The following is a 17,803-nucleotide window of genomic DNA, read 5'->3' on the forward strand; positions in this document are numbered from 1 at the left end:
TCCATCCCACAGCGACTCAAGGATCCGCCGGCCTTCAGTCGCACTGTCCGACGCAGAAAAGCTGCTGTATTTTTAGTATTTCTTATTTCTGAAGCGCAGAAAAATCCACCCGCACGAACAGGCTCTTCTCTCGCTCTGTGTCTCATAGGTGCAAGTGCAACCTCCACGCCAACAGTTGTGTGTTCGACAAAGAGAAGTTGAGCTGCGAGTGCGAACACAACACCACCGGGCCCGACTGTGGCCGCTGTAAGAGGAATTACCAGGGCCGGGCGTGGAGCGCCGGCTCCTATCTGCCCATACCTAAAGGCACCGCCAATATCTGTGAGTACACACACACACACACACACACTCACATTTTTAAGGTGTGATTTTCCTTTATTTCCTACCAGGATGTGGGCGGGGCCAAACTAGGCTGTTAATGTCCTCCCAGGGACTGGTGACGTGTATTAAAATGATTCAGAACAATACGAAGGAGAAAATAAATCCCAATTAACAGTTCAGAATGTGTCGTGCTGAGAGTTTTGACGGTGTTAACGGAGGGATAACAACCTTTCGGTGCGACGTGAAGCAATTAAAGCGGGTAGAGTGATGGAAACCAGAGCAGCAACATCGTGTGTTCTGAGAATGTTCTTTCAGAAAGACAGTGGCGTTCGTTCTGGCACCGGTAATTGGACAAGGACCTTCCTTCAGCTAATCACATGGTTGACGCTGAGTCCAGAGTCATGTGACTTTGTTACTCAGATGGTTTTAGTCTAATATTTGATTAAAGTGCACTAAATCATCTGTCTGCACAATCCTGGGGTTTTCTCCTCGTTCCCAAACTGTTGCTTCTTATCTGGACTTCCAGCCAATACTCATCCTGAGGGGGGGGGGCTGTCATTAATGCAGGAACCCGAGTTTTATCCCCCCTCGTCCCTTTTATTGCCCCGTTGTGATTTCTGCCTTTCTCGGCGGCGCTTGAGGACTCGGGGCCACTGGCGGATGACTTATTCTCCCTCCCAGAGGATCTGTGTTATGAGACTGGGGGGGGTGAAATGGCCCTACCCAGAGCCCAGATTGACAGCACATTATTAAAAAAGGACACACATACATGGGTACACATCCATACCTGCACCCACCCACCACAGAGCACACACACACACACACACCCTCGCTCTGCTCAACGAGTGATGAAAAACAGTCATAGTATAAAGTGCATTATTATACTATAGTGAGTCTTTGAGGGGGGGGGAGCCGTGATGCGATAACGCACTGAGAAATCTATAAGACTGCAGGAAGAAAATACAGACGGACGGAAGGGAAAAAATGCACCTTTTGCCTTTTTTGGAACCCATTTGAGCCCATTTGGAAATGTGTCCTGGACCCAGTGAGCATATGGCAGCTCTTTGGAGACAAATTTGTCAAAAGATGAAAATTTAATTAAGATTTAATTTCTCTCTACTGTGCCCATCACGAGGCCCGATGCGATAACGGGATCAATGAATCATCCTGTAGAAGCTGAGCAGCGGGGGATGGAGGCAGGGGGAGGGGGGGATTCGTAGTATTTCTCTTTCCAGCGACACCAGGAAAAGTACAGCATTTCAAAAGTGATGATGGAAGGAAAGGACGGCGGCGATAGAGGGGAGGGAAGTGGCCATCGCTCTCTGTCACCGCTAACACGGCCTTGTGGGCCGGCTGTGTCTCTCTCACTTCCCGCGTCTCCATCTGAGCCCCCACCACCCCACCCCGCCCCGGACGTCTCCCGGCCTCACTCATTCCTCCCTCTGTGGGGACAGAAGGAGAGGGATCAGTCGGAGAATTGTCCATGGCAGTTCATTTCAGCGCCGTTGCGAGGAGACGGCGGCGGCGGGAGGGGTCACAGCGATCGGGGCTCCTGAAAAGTTGATTTCTAATATTAAAAATGAGCTGTGAGTGTTTCATTAAAGAGGAAACTTTCTCATCAACTGTGTGACTGTTGCCATTCAGCTTGAGCCCTCAGCAATATCCGTTTCCATAACAACGGATTCATTTTAATAACTTTAGACAAAATATTGTTACACTTGTTTTTCATGTTTTGATGATAAAGGGAATTTAAGAAAAGAGCGCAAGGAAAAATATTTGAACAAAGACTAAACGAAACTATAGTGTTATTGGGAGGCAGCAGCAAGAATAAGGTCAACTCAAAAATGCATCCAATAACAGATTAAAAAATACAACATTAATATTAACGATGGAGGGACAGAATAGGTAATAACTGATGATTCACTTTCTGCCATCGGATCAACAGAGAAACAAAGTCAGTTCATCTAAAACTAGCTTAGACATCAGCCCAGAAAGCTGGACCTGGTTGTTGGGTAACCAGTCGCGACTGGTTTATCCCCGTACATCTGTGATCTAAGCTTAAATTCCAGGTCTAATGTTCGTAATTAATTTGCTCGTTTAGCGTCTTTGTGCAGCCCAACAGCATCTAAACGCGGCTGAATCAGTCGAGATGATTCGATGCGGCGTTGAAGGGTTGTGACATCGGTAACGATTTATGGAAAGTGTGACTGACCTTGTTACACGTGCACGGCCTTAAATGGGAGGTCGCCGGTGTAATTACACCATTCGCTCAATGTTGGGGGGGAGCGTTCATGGGGTGCATAATCGCTGACGCCCGAGACTGAAGCCCGCGGATGTGCGGTGATCAAAGGTGTGGACCCAGACGAGGAAGAGGAGCGGGCCCGTCTTCTCTGACGGTGGGAAGCCAGAGAAATTTGACTCTACTTGGGCCTCTGAGCTGCACTTTTTATCAAATATTTTTAGAAATTGGTGTGGAATTTAAATTTGCAGAAACATATTTGGAGGACTGGTTTCAAAGCAGCCTAATTGGGTGATTTAATATTAATTATGTGCATTAAATGGCGTAATGGGCCCTCGGCCGCACATTAATAACTCGTGCTTAAGTGTAACGTGACTTCACTGTGATGAAGCTCTAAAGAGGTACAGATGTAATCACATTACACGCAAGCCCATACAAAATTCAGGCTCAGTGCTTCTAGACGAGAACGAGAAGAAACGTTAATGTTCACTCAGATCGACACGGAGATAACGGCGAAAGCTTGACTGAGATGCTCAGCTGATAACAACGCAAAGCCGAGCTGGTCAGAAATACCTTTGTCCATTTGGGAACGTTGACCGGGACCTACGGCTCCCCCACCTTCACCTCCAAGAACTCTTTGATCTTTTCCTCCTCGTCACTTTTTCCCTGTGCAATTCTCTCTCTCTCTGTTTCCCTCTCTCTCTATCCCTCTATCTCTCTCTTTCGCTCGCTCTCCCTCTATCTCTGAACCACCCCTGAGACCGGGCTTGTTTACTTAGTCTCCTCCACATCTCGGCTCTGTGCAGCTGTGCCGGTAATCTTTCTTTCAAATATTTGTTTCTTCCATCTCCTGATTCCTTTTTTCTTTTTTTCAGCAGCCGCCACTAACGTGCACCTCCCCCCTTCCCTGAAATCTTAAACTGTGCATCTCCAAACGTAGCTCCTGCACACTTAAAGACTTTGCCACCTTCGATTTAGATCTTCACATTTGAGCCAAGTCGTGCAGGAGCGAGCCATCCGGGCTCTTGGGCCCAGGCGAATTTTGCTCCTGAGGAATTCAATCCCGCCGAGCTGCCGGCTCGCGCTTTACCGGCGTTTCTGCTGCTAACCAGTTTGTGATGCCTGTCACCGTCGCTGGGCCGCGTGCAGCCGAAGAGCTCCAGATAATGACGGATCGCTATAGAACGATGGCGGCCGGGGAAAGCAATCACCAGCTTTGCCTGCCGGGGAAATAGCAGATAAGCCCCTTTTCCAGCGCCGTCCAGGTAGCCCCAAAACAGCTCAGACGTTTTGAAGGTCAGAGCTGTGACAGTGACACACCTGCACCGGCCGCTGGTGTGAGCAAAGTTCACTGTTTGGTACTCTTTGCTACCTTTCTGTTTGAGGCCCGCAATCATCTCTCTTTATTCGCTTAAACCTTTTTTTTAAAAATCCGAATGAGGTCTTTTTCTCAGCAGCAATGGCAGAGTGTCACTGTCTGATAACCTATTAGCAAGGCGGCAGCGACGCTCTTGGATGGGTGACAATAAAACTGAAACGGAGCCAATGGAGCATGAACATCAAACCTCTGGGACTTGTACCCACACAGCTCTGCCAAATGAGATTCAGTATAAATCACTTGATGACCTACAGGACTGGGGCTTCTTGGGAAGTTTATTGCCCACCGTGTGTGGGCTTGTGCGCGTGCTTTCTGTCGCATGTGCTGACCCCAGAGCTCATGTTCAGTGACTCCCACATGCCTTAGAGATCATGTTTACGGCTAGCAACCATGATCCCGGCGCATGAAAATCAATGGAGCACGGCAACATTGTAAGCAGGCGCTAATGCTCTTCCTGTGTGACAGGGCCAGAATTAGAGTGGAGCCGGGCTCTGTAACGAGGGGGGGGGGGGGGCAGGCAGGTGAAGGGGATTGGAAATGACGGCGATTGTAAATTAATCGAATGATCCAACATGGGATCTCGGACATCTGCTCAGACCCCGCGGGTTGTTCAGAGGGCAGCGGGTAATTGCACTGACAGCCCGTCGGTGCCCCCAAGAACCCACCTGGAAGGAAAGGTTATCGAGGCCAGAACCGGAATGGACAAAGGACAACCGACAAATAACTAGTTGTTTAAGAAAAATAACACATTAAATGATTGAATGCTGCTCCGCCACTGCAGCTATTTTCCTTTGTTCTCTACAGTGCAGCCTTCTTCTATAATACTGATGTTCTATTAAACTATTAAAATCAGACCACTGAGACAGGACACGTCTCAATGTCTCACTCTTCGACTGGCTTTTATGTCCAGTTAATGTATTATCCTTCCCTGCTTCATGTCGGAGCCACTCTGAACATTTTCTCTTCCATCTCTTACGCTCTGATCATTTGGGAACAACTTTGGGGTTTAGTTCCAATGCCAGTTGGTTGGGTCCGACTATGTGGGCTCCTGCAACACTGCCGACTTCTAATTCCCTTCTTAGCTTAGCTGGTCGCCAGCGGAGTTGGCTGGACTGCTAGCTTTGTCGTTACGATACCCAATACTCCCACTTTGTAACTCGTGGGTGTCCTTGCGCTCGTCCTTCTTTCTCCTGGCCGGCATCTGCCCGTCTCCCCCCGAGCATTGACACCCATTACACTCTGACTCCACATGCCAGCGCAGCCTCGCCCTTTTCACAGCTCTCAGATGAGTCACATGGTTGCCTCCTAAATTCAGCTCAGTCTGAACAACACTGACTGACTGACTGACTGACTGACTGCCTGACTGACTGACTGACTGCAGTGTGATCAAAGCCTGCCACAGTTCGGCTGAAGGCTCTAACCCTGCCGGCCGCCTCCTCGTCTTCCTCAGCTGCTGGTCTGTGGTGGTCTTTGGCTCATGGGTTCAGTTCTTTCTCCTGCTGCCCAGTATGTCCTCCTACCACGAGGTGGGTGGGGGGGTGGGGTTACGCGGACTGACTGCCTTATTAGGGGCAGGGGGGCGAGCACAAAGGGATGGGCCCTGGTTCAAAGGCATGATTAGAAAACATGGAGCTGGCTTTAGTGTCTCCAAACAGGAAACATCTCCCCAGAAGCCTTTGAGCCGTAGTTTTCTGCACTTCTGCGTCCAGCACATTCTCACGTACGTGTGCATGCTCAGATCTGCTGTCCAAATTAAACCATAGAAGGGGAAAATGAAAATAAAGAGCTCATCTCCGGAGAACTCAGATGGAGAAGTGATGCTCGCAGGAATCCTGCGAATGTCTCCGTCTCCTCAGATCCACAGCTCAGCAGTGTCCTGGTGTGGGAGATCTTGTCACCATGGGGATGAGACAGACTTTATTATCTCCTCTTGCGGCTGTCTGGCAAAAGAAATTGAATGATGGACGGATGTGCAGACAGGAGCGGGATAAGACATGTCCCCCATCTCCGATGTCCTTTGATTGCTTCTTTGTGCGGCTGTGGCTGCGTGCATCAGAAGTCAGCTAAAAAGCCTCTCGTAGCAACTTTTGAAAGTTTGCAAAAGCGCATCTTTGTCATCTGCAGCCGCACCGTAAGCAGAAAGTGTTACATTTGTTGTGTGAGGACATTTTGAGATGTGTCTCGCAGCACTGACCTTTCCCGCCATCGGCGGAGGCATCAAAACAGAAATAATGAACGCAGCCAAGAAAGCAAAGCAGCCAAAGACCAACGCAGACTGGGGACGCCACGTGTCCCCTAAATCCTTTAAGGAATGTCTGAAGTCCATCACCACCGTCCATTAAAGTGTGTCTCTCTCTGCTTCTGTCTTGCAGGTATCCCCAGTAACATTGGTCCAGTTAGTAAGTAAACCGTCACCGAGGAACACGACGTTCGTTGCTTTGCTTTGCCTGCTGTGCTGCCGTTTCAGCATAAACGTCCAAGAGTTCATTTCTGATTCCACCGACATCGGACCGTTCTGGCGCGTCCGCGGCCGCAGACGAGCGGCAGCTGGAGGACAGAGTGTCGTTTTTTTTTTCATAATGGGGACACATTCATTTATTTTATCCAGACTCAACACTTGCCTGGCTCTGCATGCCGAGCATCATTTGTTTTTCCCTCCCTCGATCACATGCATTATAAATAAATGGCATCGAGACTTTATTAAAGTGCCAAGACCTCTCCGCCAGCAGAAAGTCACAGGAGGTCATTTTAATATAAGCCGCACCTCAGCTGGTATTATCTTCGTCAACCAGTAGCCCCTGAGGGGACTGGAGGGGGGAAGGAAGGGGGGTGGGGGGGTGAGGAAGAAGAGAGGTGCCATGTCTCAGGTTACGGCTGCCTGGAAGGCCGTGCGAAGCCAGGAGCCACAGGACTGTATTGAACAAGTCAAAGTGCATTCAGTCTGGCTCAACTCCTCAGAATCTTTATTTTTATTGCCCTGCTCTCTGAATATCTTCTGCTCCCAGGGCAGTGCCCCCTCCCCACTTATAAAATAGAGCCCTTTTTTAAAAAAATAAATAAATCTGAAGAATCAATTTACCCCTTTAGTAATTGTGAAGGCTGTAAATACGATAGGGTGTCAAACACGTCCTTCCAGCGTGAAGACTCTGTCCCTCCCCCGGTCTCGTTATTGCTTCCAGGCCGAGCTGACCAGACGGACACTTTAATCAAACACGTGTCTTCTTCATTAAGTCCACCACTGGGCGAATGTCCCAAAATATTCTGTTAGAGGTGAAAAGTCTGCTGGGGTTTAATCCGGCTGTAGCGTGCTAGCTTCCAGGGGACGTGAGCGCCGCTCGTCAGGTCTGATGTCACGACTCAGAAATGGACGCGTGGCCGACAAAAACCAATCACCCCCTCCCTGTCCCGCTCTCTCACTCCTCACCCCCTCACACACCTTTAAAATTTCACTTTCACTTCATGCATGACCTGACGAGACATGTGCGTGCGTGTGTGTGTGTGTGTGTCTGTGTGTGCATGCTCTTATACACACCGCACAAACATGTTATTCACATCACTCCACTCCAGCTCTGATGCCAGGCCAGACTAAGGCCAAAGGCTGCCCTCAAAACTGTTTAGTGTGTGTGTGTGTGTGTGTGTGTGTGTGTGTGTGTGTGTGTGCGTGCGTGCGTGTGTGTGTAAAAGGGACACTGTGACAAACCAAAGTCTTGAATTCCCGTCTCGTTGGGCCCGCAGGGATAAAGAGTTCTCACGACTGCCGTGTTGTCACAGCAGCGCTCCGGCTAAAGTCGACGTAATGCTAAGAGCTAAAGACAGAGAGGCTGAGACTGTTTTCTGTGCAAACACAGTTTTGTGTGTGTTACCAATAAAGCAGAAGCAAGAGCGGACAAAAAAAGGTTGCGTCGTCCTCCGGGTTGCAAACCCGAAAAAGCTTTTTTTTAAAGACTGGAATAAAAGCCTGTAATTTCATGTTTAAAGGCCTTGTTAGCGGCGCAGTATTGCTGGATGCAGACCATCAAAATACAATGATTATGAATCTGTCGCCGCTTATTTAGCTCGTTTTACCTGAATATTCCCCTCGGCCGAACAGTTAAGCGACGCGGGCTGTCTGTAACGTCCAATCAGCTGCTGAAAGAAAATGATTCAAAATAATCCCACTTTACCAACGAGACTTTTTAGATCTGTGTGTTACTGCTTCTCTAATGGCCCGTGTCCTCGCAAGTCAGGCTTTTTTTTCCCTCCTGTCAGTTCACACAGATTCTGCAATAAGGTCTAAATTTGAGCGTTAAATCCCAGAGTGGATAAAAGCTCAGAGGCCTCCAGGAAAAGGAGGCAGCCTTCCGAGCAGGCTTCTCTCCGAGACGCCGCTGGACGCTAATTATCCTCGATTGCACGAATCATGGCGTCAATCACACAAAGGACGGAAAGATCAAGTGAAGAGATGAGGGGCCGTGATGAGGAAACTTATCCCTGTTTCTCCCTTTGCGCGACTCTTCTCCATTTCCAACCACAATCGTATTTCCCTGATACGGAAATACTGACTTGTATGTAATTATGAGGTTATGCTGCCCACAGCAGTCCGTCATCCCCAAGCAGCCCCAACACCTGCCATTATTTATTCATTGTTATTCTTCCACAAGAAATACACAGTAATTAGATATTGATCACACAGTCGATGTGATGAATTAAACAAAATGCCCTCTAACTTCTTAATTTGCCATACATAGCTGAGACCCGCTTGCATAAATCATGACTTAAAGACCAACTTTAAGCCGTTCTTTTGATTCTTTTGCCTTTTTCGGTTGCTCACTCATCTTTTCCATCGCCATCATCACACACGTCCTCAGCAAACTCATGGACGTGGCGCCACGTACAGACGGAGCCTCTGTGACCACCCCCGGGCTCCCCTGATGCATTTCCTCAGCTCGTCCATGCTGCCCTCATGCTGGACATGTTAACATCTCCAGTTGTGTGTGTCCGCCACCACGTAGTCCCCTCCCCCCACACAAACACACACACACCCTCACCCTCACCCCTTGAATTAACTCCTGGTTTCTCTCAATTGCACGCAGTTCGGCAGAACGTGTCGTCCCTAGGTGTCGCTAACAGAAAAGAAGGTAGGCATCTGAGCAGCATTTGATCCTTAGCAACTCTTTCATGCACCTGTTTGATTTCCTGACAAACGACATTTGTCTAAACATCTAAATAAAGCAGCAGATCCTCTCCGATCTTGTGGTGGTAAAGGCTGGCGGAGTGTGTGTGTGTATTCACGGGGCTCTTCTGGAACGCCGGTCTCAGTGGCTGCTGGGTGTCCGAGGTCCCGCGTGTCTGAGGTCCCGTCTGAGGGGGTCGGAGGCTCGTGATAGATGTTAGGCTCACGTCGGCTCCATTCCCCCTCGGCTGTGCAGCCATGTGTCCGGGTCCTGAGGCCATGGCGGCGGCCGGCCCTTGTTATTTCTCTTCCTGCTGTTTGTTTCATGACCGTAAAGGATGGGGGGGGGGGGCTGATGTGTGCCAAGTCACTGTGCCCATGCTGATGTGCACAGAGTTGGAGATTGTTGGCGGAGCGCCGTTTGTCAGGGGATCGTTTGTGTCTGGGGGAACCCACACGGAGGCCTTCGCAATCACACAAAGCACTCGGTGGAGAAATGAAGCACACATGACAGACCATAATACTCCAATCCTCCGCCTCAGCCAGCTTTACTTGGCAACGTCACTCCTGATTTTCTCCCACCGCCATCGTTCACCATTATTACCTGTTTTGTTTTGGGGTTTTTTTTTTTAATCGTTACATTAATTATTAATCACAGTGTTTAGTGCTTTTGGTTCTCATTGTGTGCAAATTCAATTGAAATATCTTGTGTTTTTTTTTCTTTTAATTTGACAAGCAGCTCCTCAAGATGCTCCTCCCCCCCCCCTCCCTAACCAGCAAGCGAGGGACACCCCCCCACGTCGTCCGTCCGCTGATGTTATCAAAGGATGTTTCCGTTTAAGTGGCGGCGGCGCTCGCTCATGTTAGCCCCCCGTCCCTGCAGCTCCGCCTGGCTTTTAAAAGCCCCTCCGAACATGATCCTTTTCACGGCAAACACAGGCGGTTTGAGACGACGACTATTTTTGTGCTATTGTGTTTCCAGGACTCGAAACTTTTATTCCCCGTGCATGCATGATTTATGACCTTAGCCTATTTCTGAAAAGGGGAGATTATTTGTCTTCTGAGAGTACGTCTGTGAGGCTGGGGCGTCTAAGCTTACGCTCAGACAAGACTTTCCCTCTCAGCTGAGCGGTAGAGTGGATTACACGTGCTGCCTCTAGGTTTCCGAGCCTTGTCGGCTTGTTGCTGGTCAAATCCCGGAGACCCGACCCCAGTCGAGCTCTTTAGTAACCACAACCCCGTGGACGGAAGCCCCATCTGCCACCCTTCCAATCCTGGATCCATAAGTGGGCTTTGTGACTGCCGGCGACTTACATCTGTCTGCACTTTGACACCTGGTGTCACTGGTCACACGCACGCACACACAGACGGAGCCCTCGGGCCACTTCCCGTGAGTGTCCGTAGCACTGGGTTTTCCAGTCCAGCTCCACTCCCACGGACCCAATTCAGCCTGACATCACACCATCGGGGGGCGATGACACGCACACTCGCCCTTGTATGACAGGCTAACACCTACCACGACTACGCTAATTTGTTGTAATTATTAAATACATGCAGAAGGGCAACATTGAGCTGGACTTTGCCAAATAGCGAGCCTGCGTTTATCCGTCCGGCGTTCCGACTCATTTCTCCTCATTTATTGTGCCTCAGCCTGACTTTATGCGCTATATACCCCATATTTCTGTATCGGCTGCTGTGACGGAAACTTTACTTCGGCTCATACATCTCACACACGCACGTGCTCACCCTCCGTGGCTGATCTAGCATCAGGCAGAATTACAGATGTTTGGGCTGTAAATGGTTCCTAATGCAGCTCTGGTCTTGTCTTCTGTGGTATTTCTGCGGAGCCTTGTTTTAAATTTAAAGCATTAGCATCAAACATAAAACAGATCTCTTTGTTCTAACATAATGGTGATTAACGAAAGCCCCCCCCCTACACTCTCCAACACCATCTCCTCGTCCGTGTCGTTGGTGGTGTGACCTGCCGTGTTCTGTGTGTTGTCGGACCCTCATGCTGTGGTGTGCTTGAAGTGATGTGACCTCTCTGAGCCCACTAACGTGTCGTGCTTTTATGTGGTGTCCATCTGGCTGTCGTCATGCCAGACGAATCATCTGTGACCCTCCCTCTCATCTCCTCCTATCCTTCGCATGCTGTAGCGCCTCGCTAAATCTCTTGCTAACCCCACCGCCGCAGCCCTGGCAGCAACCGTAACGATTCCAGTGCCTCCATATCGCGTCTCTCTCCTCTTTCCTTTCCTTCTCTCTCCTTCACACTTGCTCTGACTTTAAGACTGCGAGTGCTTCGGCCACTCCAACCGATGCAGCTACATCGAGCTGCTAAACACGGTCATTTGCGTGAGCTGTAAGCACAACACAAGGGGGCAGCACTGCCAGCTATGCAAGCTGGGCTACTACCGCAATGCCTCGGCAGAACTGGACGATGAGAATGTTTGCATAGGTTAGTGGCCCACCTGTCCTTGCTTCCACACACACCAACACACTGTCCTCTCCTCCTGTCTTGTCCCCAGAGAAAGCTTCACCTTTCAAACCTTCTGCTCCATCATCCGTGCGCCCTCCGTCATGTCTTTCTGTGCACGTTTCCTTTGCTTTCCCGTCAGACATCAGCATCACTCATTACCCTTCATGTTGCCATGACTCTTCTCTGGAATCTTACCGACGTAGTCGGACCCCCTTCAGTTTGAATCAAAGTCGTGAGTGGCAGGAAGCTACAGGTGGTTTCGATTCACAGGCTGATAATTATCGTGATCTTAAGATGTTGCTTTAACTTAGTGGCCAAAACCAGATGAAAGAATGAATTATTGAGGGAAATCTGAGAACATTTCAGCAGAATGCTAGCAAAAACACTGAAAACATAAGGACCGTCTAGCCTGGCTCTGTCGACGGGTAATAAAACTGGCCAACAACACCATCCTCTAATAATAGATACCACTGTAACAAACTAGAAGCTCTTGGCAGAGCTTCATCCTCAGAGCCAACCAGGTTCCCAACCATTATTTACAATAATCGTCTCATTAGTTCAAATCGACCCGGCGGTAAAAATCCACCCGCTGGCAGGAGTGAAAACACATTACAAGCGTACCAGAAAGACCATATAAACCAGTTTCAGATTTGAGATCAGTCAGTATTTGGATTGATTGGATGGTTCTTCGTCCAGCCGTATGCCTCAAATCCCAAGATTCCAACATCCGTGTCCACGTTTCCATCAGGGAACTGATGGAAACACCGTTTTGTCCTATCCAACACACCCAGCTGGCCCTAATATATTGAATATTGTTATATACTTACAAGAGTCAGATGACCCGACACAAATAAACTTACACGAGGAGTCGGGACTGTTGTGCAGTTTCTTTGAGCTACCGTGAAATTACCAGGATTTTGCTGTCTTGGTGCAGAGTCCGGCAAGTTGTTGCCCCATTAATCCCCAGATTACATATTAAATCATATTTAGTTTAAGCCTTTAACACACAGCGTGAACTGGACACAGTTGCCAAACCAACTGGTTCCTGCAGGACTCCGCAGCGAGTGTGTGGAGTGTGTCTAGTGTGCCGCTGCATTGCTGAGTCCCCGAGCTGGAGTGTGACAGGCGACAAGAGTTTGGAGGGAAATGTCGCGGCGGACTCACACCGCCAGCCAAAGGTGCCACACAAGTGCATATGTCATAAACATGAGATGGCCTGAGGAGTAGCAGCTGAAAGCCGTCGAAAGGCGTTTGGAGTCATCGGCGCGTTACCTCGCGCCCGGCTCCCCGTCACCCTGCCTGACCCCCCGTTTGTCACTTCCTGTCAGCCCTCTCCTCTCGCCTGACCTGCGGATGTCAGTCAGGTGCAGCCACGTGCAGCCGGCGCAGCTGCAGGAGGTGTCGCGTAAACGCCGCTGTGAGCACGGGACGGCAAACGGCTCTCACCCCCCTCCTCGTAGAATATTAGGAGTCCCGTACAGTACGAGAATGCCCATTTCAATGTTTTTCCATTCTCTTTACTTCCATTTTCACGCTCACGTGTTCATGTCTCCAACTCCCATCTGAGCCATTTGTTCTCCTCTTTTCATCCTGTCTGGAGTCATTATTGTTACATTTGAAAAAGGAATGTGTAGCTTAGCCTCCTTGTCCACACTTATCCAGATGTATTGCTTCATTGTGTGTTGTACAGTGATGCTAGTGCAGATATCAATTCAGTCTTCATGAATAATCAACCTCATCTTTTCTCATTGTCTCTTCATGACACTTGAAATGGTTGCATTTTGTTTCTGTATTGCTGAAAATGAAAAACCAGGTTAGAACATTGAGTTGGAGGATTGTGGTCCATGCTGTGAGAACCCCAGAACCAGCCTGTTTCCAGCCTTGTGTGTGTATTTGTGTGTCTTGTTCTTGCAGAGTGTAATTGTAATCCCTTTGGCTCAGTCAGTGATCGCTGTAATGGCACAGGATTTTGTATATGTAAGGAGGGCACTACAGGGCCCAAGTGTCAGCAGTGTCTGCCCGGATATTTGTGGAGCAATGGCTGCAAATGTAAGTAGAACCTCCAACCTCAGCACCTGACCTCTCTGCCTCTCTCTCTCACTGTCTCTCTCCCTCTCTCTCTCTCTGTGGTCCCAACTGCAACATTGTGCAGCGCACCTGCAGGATGGTTTTGCACTCTTCATGATTGTATACGTCAGGACGCGAAACAGCCCCACATGTGAAAACTCCAACCCATTAGTGGAGCTTCTGTACCTTCCACGGCCTCTTCTAAAAAAGTGGAAAGGCGACACTGTGGCGGGCTGCATGGCGCTCCGTGACTCCGTCATCCAGCCATGTCGTGCACCAACAAACTAACAGCTGAGTCAATATTGGCGGCTTTGACCGGCCGCCTGCGATCTGTTTGAGTATCAGCCTTCCATGGCGTTCCATCGAAGGACAATGTCATCCAACACTAATATTTTGCCAGAAAACACAAGCCTTTGTGTTTCTGTGGGTCACTTTTACAGCACATGCCGCCACCTTCATCATTGTACGGTGCTACTGGTGCCACTGGTGCCGGTCCACCATTTAAAGTTATTTGAGTGCAGAATAGGGCGCGAGACGCCCAAAGCGAGCCGCAGAGGCGGTGGAGAAGTTGTCAACTTTGACCTTCGTCACTGGCCAAAGACTCTATCTGCATTCAGACTGAAGAAAGTAATTACAGCTCAAATCTTTGGCCAAACACACCGCAGGCCCCCGACAGGCACAACCAGTTCACCGGCGCCCTCTCTAAATATTATCACTCATATCAAAAGCAAACACGGCAGATCTGGTCAATTACTGCCCGCGCCGGCTGTGTTTACGCGTGGAAAAATACTTCTGGCCTCGCAGACCCGTTCATCTCATCTTGTCCGCCGCCGACGGCGACGTTACTTTAATGTTTGCGTTGAGTTGGGAGCAACCACTTCAGCACCCATAATGCCCTGCACAGCTAATCTCTGTATAGATTTGTTTCTGTCCATTAGCAACACTTTGAACATAGCTCAGCAGTCGCGTCGTCCGTTAGCTGCGCGGCAGCCGAGAGCAACAGCATCGATGCTCACACACTGAGCTGCCGTTGGCCGTCATTCATGGACTGTTTCTAGGCCCACTGTGCTTCCTTTAGGGTGCTTATGGACTTTCCGTGTATTTCCGATTGATTTAAGGTCAGTCCGATCAGATTTTGATGAATTTTGTGATAAAATATTTCCCATTAATTACATGCTACAGTTGCTGCAGCCTCCACAGGTGTGTTGCACCACATGTCCTTCCCTTATAATAATACTGACCTTTGGCTAAAGCCGTTTGAAGCTAATTAACTGATACATTCAGACTGACATTTACTCTTGTTTAAACCAGCGCAGACTTGGCCATACATGCTGTTGTTGTTGTCGTACCAACTGGGGTTGGAATTCTTTGTCTAGATTTTGTGTGACGGGCAGGAAAAAACGGATCTCTACTGATACAAAACAGCTCATACAAGGTGGACGAAAATAAAGTGAGTCTCTCGTACGTGTTGATCACAGGAAAGACTTGAGAACAAGTTCAGCCTCACTGGTGATGAAGAGGGTAGAAAATAAACGTCTCCCTCCGCGGCTGCCTTGGACGAAAACATGATTTTACTTTGAGTTTATTGGTTAAATTGGTCATGGAATTGATGTGTCAACGGCAGAGGGACGACAGAGACGGAGTTGAGGCGCCTCATCTGGCTCGAGTTGAGCATGGTAATTGCTAAACTGTGGCCTGCAGCAAACTTCAGTGAGGTGAGCTGCCGCAGCAGTTTCTCCCACAAAACAGATGTGGCACACGCTCACCGAGTCCATGTTTCCTAACACGACTCCCATCACAGCCCCATTTGGCTATTCCGGGGAGGCAGCGGCCAGCCAGACCTATAGCAGGAGAGGGGCCCTAATATTTGTTTTTGTGATATTTATGTCCCGCAGAGTTCATAGATTGCTCACCGCACTGCTTTCCACTCCCATAAAGGAGTGAAATGGGCAGAAGTGGCCCCTGTGTTTATCACTGTTTATTTGTCTCTGTTGGTTTATTAGTTTGTGCCGCGCTGCTTTGTTTGCCTCCAGCTTGCTTGACAGCTTGCCTCCACTGGGAATAGAGTGGCCTCGGCCTCCCAGCTCTAAATATACACCAATTTTCACCTGACGTTCCGTTTGCCGGAAGTCTGCCGCGTGTAGCCGGGGCTACGTTTAATACGCTGAATATTGGTTGATTAAAAGCAAGAAAAATGAACAGCCCTCATGAAGAAGGCAAGAACTGTCAGTGTAACTGCGCAGAGTTGATTTTACTGGTGGGAGTTTAATTTGACAGTCAATACTGGTTGGGAAAAATCACCCCAGAAGAATCCCGGTACCTGGTACCTGGATGATTCCACCGGGCGGGATTGTGTGTGTCGATAACGAGGAAGGGTTTTGGGGTTCCAGGCTAAGCTGTCGGTGTTCCCAGATGATGCGTGGTTGTTCTCACTGCTCTGTCTCCTTTCTCTGCATTCCTCCCATCGCAGCCCGGGTGTGTGACAACGAACTCCTGCGCTGCCAAAATGGCGGCGTGTGCGTCAACAACGTCCGCTGTAACTGCCCCGCGGCCTACACGGGGCTGCAGTGCGAGAAGCGGCGCTGCGAGACGGAGCTGGGGGGCTGCGGCGGTCCCGATTCAGGCCACGTCCGGCTGAGGGCCCCGTCGTCTGCCGCGCTCCTGCTGCTGCTGCTGGCCTCCTGCTGGGCCGCCATCCTCTAAAGACACTCGCCAGCTGGTCAGAGTGATGGACTCCCCCATCGTCTCCACCTGAACCCCCCCTCCCCCCTCCCTCATTTAAATAATCAATCATTAAAGAAGAACCACGAGCTTTCGGAACTGTGCTGAGCTTCTGCGCCAACAGAATCGGTGGACACTGACAATAAAGGGAATGTGCCAGTACGAGTGCAAAAACTTTACATTTACTTTAAGAATATATAGAAAAGAGAGATAAAACATATACTTCTAAAAAATGCATTATTTAAAAGTGATTTAAAAGAAAGAATGAGCCCCCCCCCCATCCTCTAAGCCATACCAGGTACATGAGCTCCTTCCTGTTTGAGGAGGGATAACCGAAGATGACAGACTCGTTCGCATCCTCGCTCATTGCCACGGCAACAACAGCTGCAACCAATCAGCTCACAGTGGCCGCCGATCCCTCCCGGGGATGCTTCTGCCTGTTAACGTTGTGGCCGGACTGACGGCGAGGAAACGCCCCGCCCCCGAAACGTTGCGCTTCAGCACGGACAAAGGAGGAAGCACGCGACGCATCCTTTGCCGGGAAGAAGCCGCGCCGACCCCCCTTCCGCCTTATCTGTCCCTCCTTGAGCTCCCTCCCTCCCGTTCAGCCCCCCACCCACACGCCACCACAGACCTGTGCTTTTTGTGAATGTTACTCTGTGAAACCCTCGTTGGTTGAAAGGTTCTTTTGTCCGATGTTAGTGATACACGTGTGTAAGAAGCCCCGCCCCCTTACCTGGCCCCCCGCAGAGATACTTTAATAAAGCTGTCTGGCTCCGGCACTCATGGTCAGAGGATAGTTCCCACCTGAGAAGAGCGTAGAAAACATTAGCGTATCTGCAACTTCTCTACTCCAACGCAGCAACGTAAGAGAAAACCTCTCATGTCGTCCTTCCGGATTGTGACTGAATTTGGCAACTTTCCTGTAAGTGACACGTCCCAAACGCAGAAGCAGATCTTTACTTCCTTCATGAGTTCATGTTTTTGTTCCTTTGAGCTGTGCAGTCGAGCCTCCTTTGCAACGTGCTGGCGTCAAAGAATATCGGTTTATATCGACAGTATTAACGTGTAATAAAATCCCACCAAAGGACATTCTAAATGTTTTCTTCTTGCTTTAACACTTGAGAATTTAAGTGAATAAAAGTTTAAAAGTCCAACGGTGTCCCCTGTTTCTTTATTAGCGTGTCCACGAAAGGCCGATGGTAATAAAGCATTAATAAATCAATTACACCTGGTTTTGTGTCGCTGAAGCTTTCCTAATTTTCCTCTCGCCTCAAGTCTCCCTCCTGGAAAGGCCGTTGACCTTTAACCCCACAGGATCACGGCCGTCATGGCCTGCCTGAAACTCTCCCGAGAGGGCGGCGACATCTGGCTGCGTGAGGCGAAGAACGAAAGCGTTGACCTTGATGGAGGGTGGAACTTTAGATTTGGTCCTGAAACAAATGA

The 17,803-nt window shown here is 49.4% G+C and overlaps 1 protein-coding gene across 9 annotated transcripts in view; it reads left to right on the top strand.

Annotated features, from left to right (window-relative positions):
• ntng1a (netrin g1a) overlaps window positions 1-17,514 on the top strand; it is a 64,639-nt gene extending 47,125 nt beyond the window's left edge. For 5 of the 9 annotated variants that reach the window (XM_029842969.1, XM_029842971.1, XM_029842973.1 and 2 more), the window contains exons 4-8: window positions 149-321; window positions 6,311-6,337; window positions 11,381-11,548; window positions 13,484-13,618; window positions 16,107-17,514. In XM_029842969.1, the coding sequence (XP_029698829.1) occupies window positions 149-321; window positions 6,311-6,337; window positions 11,381-11,548; window positions 13,484-13,618; window positions 16,107-16,339 (736 nt within the window). In that variant the 3' untranslated portion in view covers window positions 16,340-17,514. Of the gene's footprint in view, window positions 1-148; window positions 322-6,310; window positions 6,338-9,010; window positions 9,056-11,380; window positions 11,549-13,483; window positions 13,619-13,721; window positions 15,256-16,106 lie in introns of those variants that run through there. The other 4 variants (XM_029842975.1, XM_029842974.1, XM_029842976.1 and 1 more) reach the window with 4 other exon arrangements.
• Window positions 17,515-17,803: the final 289 nt, after the last annotated feature.

The sequence above is a fragment of the Takifugu rubripes genome, chromosome 10 (genome assembly GCF_901000725.2).
Source record: "Takifugu rubripes chromosome 10, fTakRub1.2, whole genome shotgun sequence".
Lineage (NCBI taxonomy): Eukaryota > Metazoa > Chordata > Actinopteri > Tetraodontiformes > Tetraodontidae > Takifugu > Takifugu rubripes.